The 14,870-nt window shown below is 46.5% G+C and overlaps 1 protein-coding gene across 1 annotated transcript; it reads right to left on the bottom strand.

Moving 5' to 3' along the window:
• Window positions 1–2,022: 2,022 nt before the first annotated feature.
• On the bottom strand, window positions 2,023–2,679 carry LOC147980004 (uncharacterized). Its single transcript, XM_087515433.1, has one exon. It carries the CDS (start codon window positions 2,677–2,679, stop codon window positions 2,023–2,025), a length of 657 nt encoding a protein of 218 aa, XP_087371559.1.
• Between the last annotated feature and the right edge of the window lie 12,191 nt (window positions 2,680–14,870).

Genomic DNA, 14,870 nt, shown 5'->3' with positions numbered 1-14,870 from the left:
TACAGCCACTCCGACCGAAGTAGCGTTTGGTTTCGAGAATGGGAGCACCCGAGTTTTTTTAAGGAGAGTGGCGAGGTTTTCCAACACACAAGTCACATGTTACGAAAACGAATGGGCAAGAGGTAAACTTTATCAGTTTGGTTTGCCGGACGGTCTTCTCAGCCTCTTGCCGGAGACAGGTCCTTGGCGGGATTGTGCGTCCTTGCTGTAGCTGGAAAGAAGAGAGGGCAAGAGCATGGAACCTTGGCGGTCCATAGATATTTGTTGGAATCAAAAAGCAGTACAATATCCTGGACAAGCATGCATATACGTATGTACATAAACATGGAAATCAACAAGAACCTATACATGCTAAGGGATTCCTTTCCCTTACTGCGCACAGGGTCTGCGCCTGGCTCTGTAAATAGGGTTATATGCCTTGCTGGCATGGCTAGTACAAAATGGGGGTTGCTGGGGCTCCGGCAACCGTGCCTTAGGGGTAAAACTTGCGAAGATGTTCGATATTCCAGGAATTGCTCACCGGAGTGCCATCCTCGGTCTCCAGGCGGACTGCGCCGGGCCTGGTGACTCGTATTACTCGATAAGGGCCTTCCCACTTCGGCGTCAACTTGTTTGAATTCTTGGCGGATTGAATTCGCCGAAGAACAAGGTCGCTTTCCTCAAGGCTTCGGGCATGAACCTTGCGGCTATGGTAGCGGCGCAAGGCTTGCTGGTAGCGAGCGGCTCGCACAGCAGCCTGAAGACAATCTTCCTCAAGGAGCGTTGCATCATCTTGGCGCAACTGCTCTTGCTCAAGCTCATCATAAGCGAGCATTCGACGTGACCCGTATATGAGTTCCGCGGGGAGAACTACTTCTGCCCCGTATACAGGGCAAAGGGCGTCTGGCTAGTGGCTCAATTTGGTGTCGTCTTGATTGACCAAAGAACCGTTGGAAACTCATCAATCCAGCGCCTTCCACACTTGCGTAACTTGTCAAAAGTTCTGGTCTTGAGGCCTCACAGCACTTCAGCATTTGCCCTCTCAGCCTGGCTGTTACTTCTGGGATGAGCAATAGAAGCAAAACAGACCTTGCCGCCGAGGTCTTGAATGTACTGCATGAAGGTGCGGCTCGTGAACTACGTGTCGTTGTCGGTAATGACTCTGTTCGGCACACTGAAATGGTAGACTAGTCCCTTGCAGAACTTGACGGCTGGCTGTGCTGTCACCTTCCTCACCGGTTCCACTTTCGGCCACTTTGTGAACTTGTCGATCGCAACGTACAAGTACTCAAAGCCCCCGACAGCACGGGGAAAGGGGCCCAGTATGTCGAGCCCCAGACCAAAAATGGCTAGGAGAGAGGGATTTTTTGAAGGGCCTAGGCTGGCTGGTGGAGCTTCTTTGAATGGAACTGGCACGCTTCACACTTGGTTACTAGTGCAGTCGCATCCTGGAGAGCGGTGGGCCAGAAGAAACCTTGCCGGAATACTTTGCCGGCAAGGGCTCTCGACCCTATGTGGGAGCCACACATGCCTCCATGTATCTCTGCGAACAGCTCCAGTCCGTCCTCCCGAGGAATGCACTTTAATTTCACGCCGTTCGGCCTCCTTCTGTATAGGGAATCATCCACAAATTGGTACATGCTAGATCGACGGGCTACTTTTTTTTGCTTCTTCCTGTTCCTGAGGGAGTTCTCCTGTTTGGAGGAAATGGACAGTGCGCTGCGCCCATGCCAGAGCCTGGGGCTCGACCGCAAGGACTAAAGGCTCGTCAATGGCCATAGGGCAGCTGCCTCTACAGTCAGGGCTTGAGGCCCCGCCGAAGGTTGCCTTTCCCCGGCGAGCCTGGGGCACTTGGCAATGTCCTCGCTGGTGGCCCCTGGGAGCTCAGCCGGAAAGTACTTATCGGGGCCCGCCTTCCTTCGTTTGTTCTGTCCTTCTGATGGCTCAATGGATGGCTGGGTTAATTGAAGCACAAAGGTACCTGGTTCCACAGGCAACTTCAGGGCAGCGCTTTGGCAGGTCGTCGACAATGGTGTTTTCTGCTCAGGGAACATGCTCTTCTTTTCGACCGTCAAAACGCTCCTCCAACTTCCTCACCTCATCCACATAGGCCTCCATCAGCGGGCTCTGGTAATCCTTGTTGACTTGCTTGACGACGACCTGTGAATCACTTCTGATGATGAGCTTCCTGATTCCGAGGTCTGCCACGATCCTAAGACCGGCAAGCAATCCCTCGTACTCTGCCGTATTGTTCGTTGATTTTTCCCGAGGAAAGTGCATCTGGACCATGTACTTGAGGCGCTCTCCGGTGGGTGCGACGAGTAATACGCCAGCACCAGCACCATGCAACGAGAAGGCTCCATCGAAGTACATGATCCAATCACAGCTCGTCTCCTTGCCGGGAATGGTAGTCTCTTGAATCTCTTCGTCGGGCATTGATGTCCATTCTGCTATGAACTCCACCAAAGCTCGGCTCTTGATTATCAAAGTATTCTCAAACTTGAGGCCAAAGCTCGACAGTTCCAAAGCCCATTCCGCAATCCTCCCAGTTGTATCCGGGTTGTGCAAGATTCGTTGCAAAGGGAGGCGGGTGACGATGGTGATCTCGTGTGCTTGGAAATAGTGACACAGCTTTCTTGAGGCCATAAGGAGGCCGAAAAGCAGCTTCTGCATACCAGAATACATTGATCTAGCCCCCATGCAAGAGGGATCTGACAAAATAAACCGGGTGCTGCACCACCTTCTTCTTCTGTTCAACTTTGCCCATCTGCGCAGACTCTGCCTTGCCAGGACCGGGTCTTGTCGGGGGCCCGCCTTGCCGGCGCTAGGCCCTGCCGAGGGGAGCCCCGGCCCATCATCCGACGGCTCCGCTGTTGCTGCCACTTCTTCCTCAATTTCCCACTGTGCCACCAGTGCGGCACTGACCACTTGATTTGTTGCTGCTAAGTATAGCAGCAACGGCTCTTATGGTTTAGGCGTGACTAGTATTGGCATGGAGGAGAGGTACCTCTTCAAGTCCTGCAGTGCTGCCTCTACCTTCGGAGTCCATTTCACTAGACCCGCCTTTTTCAGAACTTTGAAAAAGGGGAGGGCACGCTCAGCAGACTTGGAGATGAACCTACTTAGGGCGGCAACGCAGCCGGCGAGCCTACGGACGTCTTTGACCCGCCTTGGCACCTCAATCTGCTCAATTGCTTTGATCTTGTTGGGATTTGCTTCGATTCCGCGTTGAGACACAAAGAACCCAAGAAGCTTGCCGGATGGGACACCGAACACGCACTTCTCTGGGTTGAGCTTGAGGTTGATCTTGCACAGATTTGCAAATGTTTCTTCCAGATCTTGCACGAGCGTGGCCCTGTCCTTGGTTTTGACAACTATATCACCCATATAAGCTTCCATGTTCCTATGCAGCTGGGGCTCAAACCCAATTTGGACCGCTCGGGCAAACGTTGAACCAGCGCTCTTCAACCCGAAAGGCATTCGTACAAAACAGTACGTACCACATGGGGTGATGAACGCGGTCTTTTCTTCTTCTTCCTTCATCATGAAAATCTGGTGGTATCCTGAATAGGCATCGAGGAACGACAGCAGGTCACACCCGGTAGTGGAGTCCACAATCTGGTCGATGCGTGGCAGAGGGAAAGGATCCTTTGGACATGCTTTATTGATATCCGTGTAGTCAATACACAACCTCCATTTCCCATTCGCCTTACGCACCGCCACTGGATTGGCCAACCACATGGGGTGGAGTACTCCTCTAACCAGGCCTGCCGCCTCCAACTTCCTGACCTCCTCGATGATGAACTCTTGTCGCTCCAAAGCTTGCTTCTTGACCTTCTGCTTGATGAGCCGCGCATGAGGACAGACAGCAAGATGGTGCTCAATCACCTCCCTTGGAACACCGGGGATGTCGGATGCTTGCCATGCAAACATGTTGACATTCACCCGCAGGAAGGCGACGAGCGCGCTTTCCTATTTGCTGTCCAGGGTGGAGCTTATGGTAAAAGCCCCGCCCGTGCCGTCCCCCTTGACGGGCACCCTCTTGGTCTCTGGTGGTGCTGCCTTGGAATTCTTGCTCTTGTCGGTGGAGCTCTCTGGCACGTCCTCGATGGGAGCGCTGCACTCCGAAGAGGCGTGCTTGCTGGAGTGGGTGCGGGAGGTCTTGCCGGTTTTCTTCTCTCCCGGGGTTTCAGTGGCAGGAGCAAGTGCCTTGGCGGCAGTTGCTGCAACTGCCTCCCGGTAGAGTTGGTTAGTGCAGATGAACGCGTCTTTCTTGTCGGAGGGGGCGGTGATGATGGTCAGCGACCCGGGCATCTTTAGCGTGTTGTAGGCGTAATGTGACGCCGCCATGAACTTGGCTAGCACTGGGCGTAGGGCAAGGGGATCTTGGCGACATCAAAGACGATCTTCTCTGTCCTATAATTCAGCTCGCCCTCGAATGTAACGGGTAACGTGATTTTACCTTTTGGCCGACTCCTCCCCGGGTTGACCCCTTGAAACATGCCCGTCTCCTCGAGGTCTCCATCGGGGATTTGCAGCCTCTTGATCACAGCAGGCGAGATCAAGTTTAGTCCGGCTCCTCCATCAACTAGCACTTTTGTTACCTTCAGGTTGCGTATTGTTGGCGAAACCAACAACGGCAAACACCTGACCGTAGTTGTGCGATCAGGGTGGTCCTCGGTGTAAAAAATGACAGGGGTGCTGAACCACTTCAGTGGCTTTTGGGCATCGATTGATGGTTCTGCCGCGGTAATCTCACGCGCCCACTGCTTCAGTTGGTGGTGAGAGGTGTGCAGTGAGGCACCACCATCGACGCACATGGCCTCCGTAGCTTTCTGGAACTCGTGCTCGCCGGACTCGTCGTCCCCATCATGATCATCATCTTCCTCCTTCTTACCACGGCCCCGAGCGGGCCTCTCTTGCTGGTTATCCTTGCCGCGGCGACCTCCTTGTCCACCACGCTTCTTGCCGGACCCCTCAGCACCATCCTGAACCTTCTCTTGTCCCGCCTTTTGCTACCTCTTGAGAACTTGCGTTGGTTTTCCATTGAAGAGGAAAGGGTGATGCAACAAAGTAGCGTAAGTATTTCCCTCAGTTTTTGAGAACCAAGGTATCAATCTAGTAGGAGGCCACGCACGAGTCCCTTTCACCTACACAAACAAATAAATCCTCGGAACCAACGCGATAAGGGGTTGTCAATCCCTACATGGTCACTTACGAGAGTGAGATCTGATAGATATGATAAGATAATATTTTTGGTATTTTTATGATAAAGATGCAAAGTAAAATAAAAGGCAATAAAAATAACTAAGTCTTGGAAGATAGACCCGGGGGCCATAGGTTTTACTAGTGGCTTCTCTCAAGAGCATAAGTATTCACGATGGGTAAACAAATTACTGTTGAGCAATTGACAGAATTGAGCGTAGTTATGAGAATATCTAGGTATGATCATGTATATAGGCATCACGTCCGAGACAAGTAGACCGACTCCTGCCTGCATCTACTACTATTACTCCACACATCGACCGCTATCCAGCATGCATCTAGAGTATTAAGTTCAAGAGAACAGAGTAACGCTTTAAGCAAGATGACATGATGTAGAGGGATAAACTCATGCAATATGAAATAAACCCCATCTTGTTATCCTCGATGGCAACAATACAATATGTGCCTTGCTGCCCCTACTGTCACTGGGAAAGGACACCGCAAGATTGAACCCAAAGCTAAGCACTTCTCCCATTGCAAGAAAGATTAATCTAGTAGGCCAAACCAAACTGATAATTCAAAGAGACTTACAAAGATAACCAATCATACATAAAAGAATTTAGAGAAGATTTAAATATTGTTCATAGATAAACTTGATCATAAACCCACAATTCATCGGTCTTAACAAACACATGGCAAAATAAGATTACATCGAATAGATATCCACAAGTGAGGGGGAGAACTTTGTATTGAGATCCAAAAAGAGAGAACAAGCCATCTAGCTAATAACTATGGACCCGTAGGTCTGAAGTAAACTACTCACACTTCATCGGAGAGGCTATGGTGTTGATGTAGAAGCCCTTCGTGATCGACGCCCCCTCCGGCGGAGCTCCGGAACATGCCTCAAGATGGGATCTCGTGGATACAGAAAGTTACGGTGGTGGAATTAGGGTTTTGGCTCCGTATCTGATAGTTTGGGGGTACGTAGGTGTTGACACCCGATTTTGGCACGATACAAAACGCAATAAAGATGGCCTCAAATGAAAAAGTTCTCAAAGCGAGAAAGTTTCGTATCATCAAAAGGAGAAACTTTGATATTTGGGTCATAGCCATCCGATCTCATCTCTAAGGCCGAAGTTGTGTTCGAAGTACTGAGATTTTGTATCCAGAACACTTTTTGGCTGATTACACCCCAAGACTGCCCCACATTGAAAACTGATATACATGAATTGTCTTCGTCTCGTCGAAACGATCGATTTTTATATAAAGATCATCTCAATCCGAGGTCATATGTAAAAGTTAGTGCCCGCACAGTGCGAGCCTCCAGTGAGCAAAAATATGATGCCCGGCACCAGACACATATGTGGGTATGTGTGATGTGCTGCGTGAATGATTAGCTATCTTGCACGAGCGGTTTGTTCCTCGAGATGACCTCTGATGAAAAAACGTTCAACATGAAAGTTGTTCGTCTCGTCGAAACGGTCAAGATTGCTTTTTGGCTCTTTTCCATTCGAGGTCGTTTACCACCTCAAAAAAGACCCACAGTATGCAGCCAGTTTTAGACCGAACAGTTTTGGAAAGTTCAGACAAAACCAATCCGAATTTGACTAGGGTTTTGGACGTGAATCCAAGCCTTTTCCTTGCACGGAAAGTCCAGCCCCCTCTTATATACCTAAGGTGTGACGGCCGATTGAACAACACCAATTGAACAAACACATCTACTACTTTTTCGTGTTCATCTACTTTTTATCTCTCCTTTGTATCTTTCTTCTTGTTCTTCGCTAGTTCTTTATGCTGGAGGGCTGCGGATCCACGAGGCTTTAGGGGCGAGCGAATCGACCTGGAGCAGCCCATAGCCGCCGCGAGCCCTGATGGGTTCCCTCCCGGGCAAACGGGGCTTCGGGTCTACAAAAGCATCTGCCGGCTGTCCTGCGTATCGCGCTGCCGGTCAGATCTCCTTCGACGCGAGCTGCGGTGCATCACCCCCGGCGTCGAGGGTACACGGTGACGTGTTCGTGTGCGGACACACTTTTTGGCAACTTCGCTGGGGATAAAGCTTTGAACAGTCTCCAGCCTGTTCTTGCTACGAGGAGGGCGTCATCAAGCGGCTGCAATCTACAAGGGTAACATGTATCATCAATCTCCTTATGTAGATGCAAATAGCCATTATGTTGATGTTGCTAGATCTTTCAATGGACAAGTCATGTCGGCTAGCCCTAACGAGAAAAGGCCGACTAGTTATTCCGTTGGAGAAACTTGGAATTTACAGAATCACGACATCCAACTTATGAATATGAACTTTCATGCATCAGCAACATCTTTCCATATGCCGGTGAACAACAAGGTTTGTTCGAGTGATCAATATATGACACCTCATGTACAGGAGGGCGTCTCGCAGTTTTATCCATCGGCAGCCGACTCGCAATATGCGGGTTCATCCCCAAACATGCCGATGGATGGGGGAATTGGCCATGCTTCCATTAGCTATTTGTCCGGTTATCCTCAAACATCATATAGTACACCTCGTGATATTAATTATTCAGTGGCATATGAAACTAAAACTATTCATGACTCGGATCATCTTGGCCGAGTGAATTGAGATTCTGCAGGAGCATATGTGCCTAATATTGCAGGAGATGAGTTGGCTCTGGCTGCATTAAAAAGTTTAGCCCAAAATAAGAAGATTAGTGCTATTTGCCTTGAGCAGCACGACAAGGGATTGGTTCCTGATTATGAGGCAATAAGAGCTAGGGTGTTGAAAGAAGACAAAGTGTTGCTGATTGATCAAATTGGCGAGAGAAAATATTCAGCAACAATGCACATGTCTTCAACTATCTTTACAGCATGTTATACACCCCCTATACAACCGCAAAATTTCGGCAACATCAATTCATTGCCGAAAGATCCTAAAAGTATTGGGGGGCAAGCCGATCCAAGCAGGGCTGAGTTTAAAGAAAAATATGTGGCCCAAGTGGACAAGATCAAGCTAGAGCTCACAGGAAATTGCATTAGTGAATTTACGACACCTACCCTTGAGGAATTACCAACATAATATCGACAGGCTTATGAAGCACTCAAGAAGAAGCGTGATGAGGAAGATTTGCAAGAATACATCGAGTCCCTTCCTCCATGCAGCAACTATGTTGTCCCTTCTGCGATGTTGAAGCTAGATAAAAAAGAAGGTTTGCAAGAAAATAAGCAAGAAAGGGTTCACTTGGTTAATACGGTTGATTTAGTTGAAACCGAGTCAAATATAACCAAGTCATTTACAACCGAGTTGAACGATTCCTTTAAATCGAAGACAATGGTGGATTGTTGAAACCGGATTGAGCACTGAGACGGTTACGGCCGAGTGCATAGAGTCCATACCGAGTGCATCATATCGGCCAAGTGCATCATACCAGCCGAGTGCATCGAGCCATCCGAGTGCATCACTGGCTAATATCGAGGGCATCATGCCAGTTATCGTTGAGTGTACCAAAATAGAAGATGCAAGCTTCGCTGAGCAAAGGAACGACAAAGACAACAAATTGGTTGTGCTCGATTTTTCTGGATGTAAGGGAGCTTACATGCTACCCTATGAATTTCGTGCTAAAGATATTGATGAGCATCAAGAAAAAAGTAATATGGACGAACACAGTTCGGTTAATGATGGACATCAAGAACAAGAAAATGCAGCTGAGCAAAGTTGAATTGACGAAGAGCGTCCGAGTGAAATCTGCTCGAGCCATCCGAGTGAAATATACTCGGGCAATCCGAGTGAAATCTATTCAGGCAATCCGAGTGATGAAGCACGAGATACAGAAAAAGAGGACGAGGCGTTGGCGAATTATTCAGAAGTGGAGCAAGGTATTGTTCCAGTGGTGCAACCAATCTCTTCCTTCCAACGTCTTCACAAAGGTACACCTAGCAGACAGTTTATTCAATTTTCGATTCGGTCAAAATCATATTATTGATGCACCTGTTAGTAAGATTCTAATTAATTTTGAAAGACCAATCGAAATGAGTAATCTGTTTGTTAGGAATGATCTTGTCACTAATCATGATAGTTAATACATGGTATCATTCATAGAGGCTAATAGTGATAACTTATCGCAATCAAAGTTGTTCCTGTCATGCCAACCAAACTTTATATTCATCTGGACAACTTTGTTTGTTTCATGCCTGGCTAACATTTGGTCTCAGATGAGACATATATTCTGTAATTATTTTGGTTGCAGAAACATGCCAGGTTCAAAGTTCTCCATGATAGCCGATTCAAGAGCATCGGAAAAGGAGGACAGAAATTGATGCATAGTCGAGTCGGATGACGTTAAGACAACACCACTCGGTTGTTTATTTTCAAAGACAGTATCACAGTATCAGTTATTGGACAAGCAGTTTACCTTCAGTATGGGCATAAGTGATCACATCGTTGGTGCATCGCTAACTGATCCTATTATTATAATTGATCACGATGTCGAGCCGCCAAGGCTAGAGCAAATGCAATGTTCGTTCAAGCAAAATGTCAAAGATTGCAACATGATCCATCAAGTCGAGCAATCGGCCAACATAGGACGATTGGAGTTTGTTGAGGCACGATCATATGGCCAGTCGTATCAGATTGGTCTTGATGGCGATTAAATGTTGACTCAGTTACCTCAAGCCGATTCATCAAAAGGTCGACAGGTTCACACCAATGATGATGGGGTCAAGTCTTCGAGCAAGGATATTGTTAAAAAGTGCATCAACAACAATCTCGAAGATGATAATTCCATGAAATCTACAATGGAGACATCTAGCACTGGGGGGCAACCAGAAAATTTGAAGAATGATGCAAACACAACTAAAGAAAGCAAAGGCCATGGTAAGCACAAATGTAGAAAGCCGAAAGTCACTTTCGCACAGTTATTAGAAAAATATCAGAAGATAAGTGAGGCAAAGAGTGCTTATCGGCTGAGTGAAACAAAAGCATCGAAGTCACCCCCAAGGCATAAATTTGAAGACAAGGATTGGCGAAGGAAGATGTTGAGCAAGCAGACTCCATATCCTCCTTTTGGGCCACCAATGCCGATGTCATGGATACATCCCCATGCTGACTGTTATTCAGATCAATCATGGAACAAGTATAAATCAAGGGCACACCGTCCATCATATTCTAAACCACCTCACCAAAATTATGCAGCTCCAAGAGGATCATCATTTTTTCAACAACCACATGTTAAAGACCGACTCAACCAAAAAGAATCGGTCCGAGGGTCAGCAAAGAAGATGGGCGTGGTCAAGCAAGTGTACCGAGTAAAAAAGGATGGCCACAAGTGTGCTGTTTCAGATCCGACTCCGGACGACAAAAAGCCAACCGGGTCTACGTTGGCTAGTAAGGGAAAGGAAGTGAAGCGGGTAACTTTTAAGGACCCAATCATCGAGTTTGGACAGGCCAAGCCGAAAGTGCCAAAGGTCAGAAAAGAGTTGCTAGTGCACAAAACAAAATCACAGCCGGGATGCTCACTCGGATTATCACATTGGCAAGAAAGAAAGCTGAAGCGGCTCAGTGCCAAAGAGTTGGAGAAGAGGAATATGGCATGGGTCCCCAAGGGAAGCCGTCAAGGCGAGAATGATGTGCCAGCTCCTGTTGTGAAGCCAACAGGAGTAAGGGAGGACAAGCGTGAAGCTGGTAGGAGAAAACAACAATTTTCATGTCACTATACGAGACTCCAAACAACACATCATCCATGTTCTGCAACCGTCACATCAGAGTTTGTGCCCAACAATATATCCCCAGCTGAAATATTTGATTTATTTCGGCTATTCACACTTTGGTGGACGGACTTTCAAGCTCCTTTGAGATGAGAATGCATGGCCTATATTTTCATATCGCCCTGAGAGTTCATTGTATTGGCAAAATAGGGCATCTGGTTAACGGTGTTCCTCATGTTTATCTTGTACTCCTATAGCCGATGCTCGGTGTTTGCCAATACCAGCGAGGCCGACTTAATTATTTATTCGGCCACTGATCAAGGGTTTAGTGCATAAAAGCTCTGACTCATGATGATAGTTATCTGCAGGATCCATGTTAGGAGACAGACGATGTTCGGCGGGGGCTTGATGGTGTACTTTGGTCAACAATGAGTTGAGTCACCGAATAGTTGTCGGTATTCCTTTGAGGTGCATGGTTATAATTGCTCGGCAAGACGGCTTGCCTATGTATCGTCGAGCGGTTCTAATATCTCCAAGGAGTACCTGGACAAAGTAAGGTTAGAATTGGCATGAGAAATTTGTGTGGAGGCCTTTGTTCTCAGACGACTATCATCCGAAGAAGTTCTACTCAAGCAGCAACAAGCCCGAGCATATGGCTGATAAAAATTATCGTCCTCAACATACACAGCTGATGGAGTGTTGAAATCATGCTTAAACAATACCCGAGGCAAAGTATTTTCTGGCACGCAAGCTCTACCAGAAAACAGGGGGGCATGTGTTGACACCCGATTTTGGCACGATACAAAACGCAATAAAGATGGCCTCAAATGAAAAAGTTCTCAAAGTGAGAAAGTTTCGTATCATCAAAAGGAGAAACTTTGATATTTGGGTCATAGCCATCCGATCTCATCTCTAAGGCCGAAGTTGTGTTCGAAGTACTGAGATTTTGTATCCAAAACACTTTTCGGCTGATTACACCCCCAAGACTGCCCCATATTGAAAACTGATCTACACGAATTGTCTTCGCCTCGTCCAAACGATCAATTTTGATATAAAGATCGTCTCAATATGAGGTCATATGCAAAAGTTAGATCCCGCACAGCGCGACCCTCCAGTGAGCAAAAATATGACGCCCGGAACTAGACACATATGTGGGTATGTCTGATGTGCTGCATGAATAATTAGCTGTCTTGCACGAGTGGTTTGACCCTCGAGATGACCTCTGATGAAAAAACGTTCAACATGAAAGTTGTTCGTCTCGTCGAAACGGTCAAGATTTCTTTTGGGCTCGTTTCCATTCCAGGTCGTTTACCACCTCAAAAAAGACCCATAGTATGCAGCCAGTTTTAGACCGAACAGTTTTGGAAAGTTCGGACAAAACCAATCCGAATTTGACTAGGGGTTTGGACGTGAATCCAAGCCTTTTCCTTGCACGGAAAGTCCAGCCCCCTCTTATATACCTAAGGGGTGACGGTCGATTGAACAACACCAATTGAACAAACACATCTACTACTTTTTCGTGTTCATCTACTTTTTATCTCTCCTTTGTATCTTTCTTCTCGTTCTTCGCTAGTTCTTCATGCTGGAGGGCTGCGGATCCACGAGGCTCTAGGGGCGAGCGAATCGACCTGGAGCAGCCCATAGCCGCCGCGAGCCCTGACGGGGTCCCTCTCGGGCAAACGGGGATTCGGGTCTTCAAAAGCATCTGCCGGCTGTCCTGCATATCGCGCTGCCAGTCAGATCTCCTTCGACGCGAGCTACGGTGCATCACCCCCGGTGTCGAGGGTACACGGTGACGTGTTCGTGTGCGAATAGTAGGTATATATAGGAGGAAGGAGTACGTCGGTGGAGCAACAGGGGGCCCACGAGGGTGGAGGGCGCGCCCAGGGGGGTAGGTGCGCCCCCTACCTCGTGGCCTCCTGTTGATGTCTTGACGTAGGGTCCAAGTCCTCTGGATCATGTTCGTTCCGAAAATCACGTTTCCGAAGGTTTCATTCCGTTTGGACTCCGTTTGATATTCTTTTTCTGCGAAACCCTAAAATAGGCAAAAAAATAGCAATTCTAGGCTGGGCCTCCGGTTGATAGGTTAGTCCCAAAAATAATATAAAAGTGTATAATAAAGCCCAATAATGTCCAAAACAGAATATAATATAACATGGAACAATCAAAAATTATAGATACATTGGAGACGTATGAAGCATCCCCAAGCTTAATTTCTGCTCGTCCTCGAGTAGGTAAATGATAAAAACAGAATTTTTGATGTGGAATGCTACTTGGCATAATTTCAATGTAATTCTTCTTAATTGTGGTATGAATATTCAGATCCAAAAGATTCAAGACAAAAGTTTAATATTGACATAGAAATAATAATACTTCAAGTATACTAACTAAGCAATTATGTCTCTTCAAAATAACATGGCCAAAGAAAGTTATCCCTACAAAATCATATAGTCTGGCTATGCTATATTTTCACCACACAAAGTATTTAAATCATGCACAACCCTGATGACAAGCCAAGCAATTGTTTCATACTTTTGGTGTTCTCAAACTTTTTCAATCTTCACGCAATACATGAGCGTGAGCCATGGACATAGCACTTTAGGTGGAATAGAATGGTGGTTGTGGAGGAGACAAAAAGGGGGAAGATAGTCTCACATCAACTAGGCGTATCAACGGGCTATGGAGATGCCCATCAATAGATATCAATGTGAGTGAGTAGGGATTGCCATGCAACAGATGCACTAGAGCTATAAGTATAGGAAAGCTCAACAAAAGGAACTAAGTGGGTGTGCATCCAACTCGCTTGCTCACAAAGACCTAGGGCATTTTGAGGAAGCCCATCATTGGAATATACAAGCCAAGTTCTACAATGAAAAATTCCCAGTAGTATATGAAAGTGGTAACATAGGAGACTCTCTATTATGAAGATCATGGTGCTACTTTGAAGCACAAGTGTGGTAAAAGGATAGTAGCATTGTCCCTTCTCTCTTTTTCTCTCATTTTTTTTATTTGGGCCTTTTCTTTTTTATGGCCTCTTTTTTTTATTTGGGCTTCTTTGGCCTCTTTTTTTTCATCCGGAGTCTCATCCCGACTTGTGGGGGAATCATAGTCTCCAGCATCCTTTCCTCACTTGGGACAATGCTCTAAAAATGATGATCATCACACTTTTATTTACTCACAACTCAACAATTACAACTCAATACTTAGAACAAAATATGACTCTATGTGAATGCCTCCGGCGGTGTACCGGGATATGCAATGAATCAAGAGTGACATGTATGAAAGAATTATGAACGGTGGCTTTGCCACAAATACAATGTCAACTACATGATCATGCAAAGCAATATGACAATGATGGAGTGTGTCATAGTACACGGAACGGTGAAAAGTTGCATGGCAATATATCTCGGAATGGCTATGGAAATGCCATGATAGGTAGGTATGGTGGCTGCTTTAAGGAAGGTATATGGTGGGTGTATGATACCAGCGAAAGGTGTGCAGTATTAGAGAGGCTAGCAATGGTGGAAGGAAGAAAAGTGTGTATGATCCATGGACTCAACCTTAGTCATAAAGAACTCATATACTTATTGCAAAAATCTACAAGTTATCAAAGCAAAGTATTACGCGCATGCTCCTAGTGGGATAGATTGGTAGGAAAAGACCATCGCTCGTCCCCGACCGCCACTCATAAGGAAGACAATCAATAAATAAATCATGCTCCGACTTCATCACATAACGGTTCACCATACGTGCATGCTACGGGAATCACAAACTTTAACACAAGTATTTCTCAAATTCACAACAACTCAACTAGCATGACTGTAATATTACCATCTCCATATCTCAAAACAATTATCAAGTATCAAACTTCTCATAGTATTCAACACACTCATAAGAAAATTTTATTATTAATCTTGAATGCCTAACATAATTAAAGCAAATTACCATGTTGTTTTGTAGGACTCTTAAAATAATCTAAGTGAAGCATGAGAGAACAATAGTTTCTATAA

This window comes from Triticum urartu, chromosome 3A, assembly GCF_056163025.1.
Source record: "Triticum urartu cultivar PI428250 chromosome 3A, HENAU_Tu73, whole genome shotgun sequence".
In the NCBI taxonomy this organism is placed as follows: domain Eukaryota; kingdom Viridiplantae; phylum Streptophyta; class Magnoliopsida; order Poales; family Poaceae; genus Triticum; species Triticum urartu.
Note: the sequence above shows the minus strand (reverse complement) of the source record. Positions and strands in the feature narration are given on the sequence as shown.

Coding starts and splice junctions, on each gene's coding strand:
- LOC147980004 (XM_087515433.1), bottom strand. CDS start 2,679: ATGGGGGCTAGATCAATGTATTCTGGTATGCAGAAGCTGCTTTTCGGC.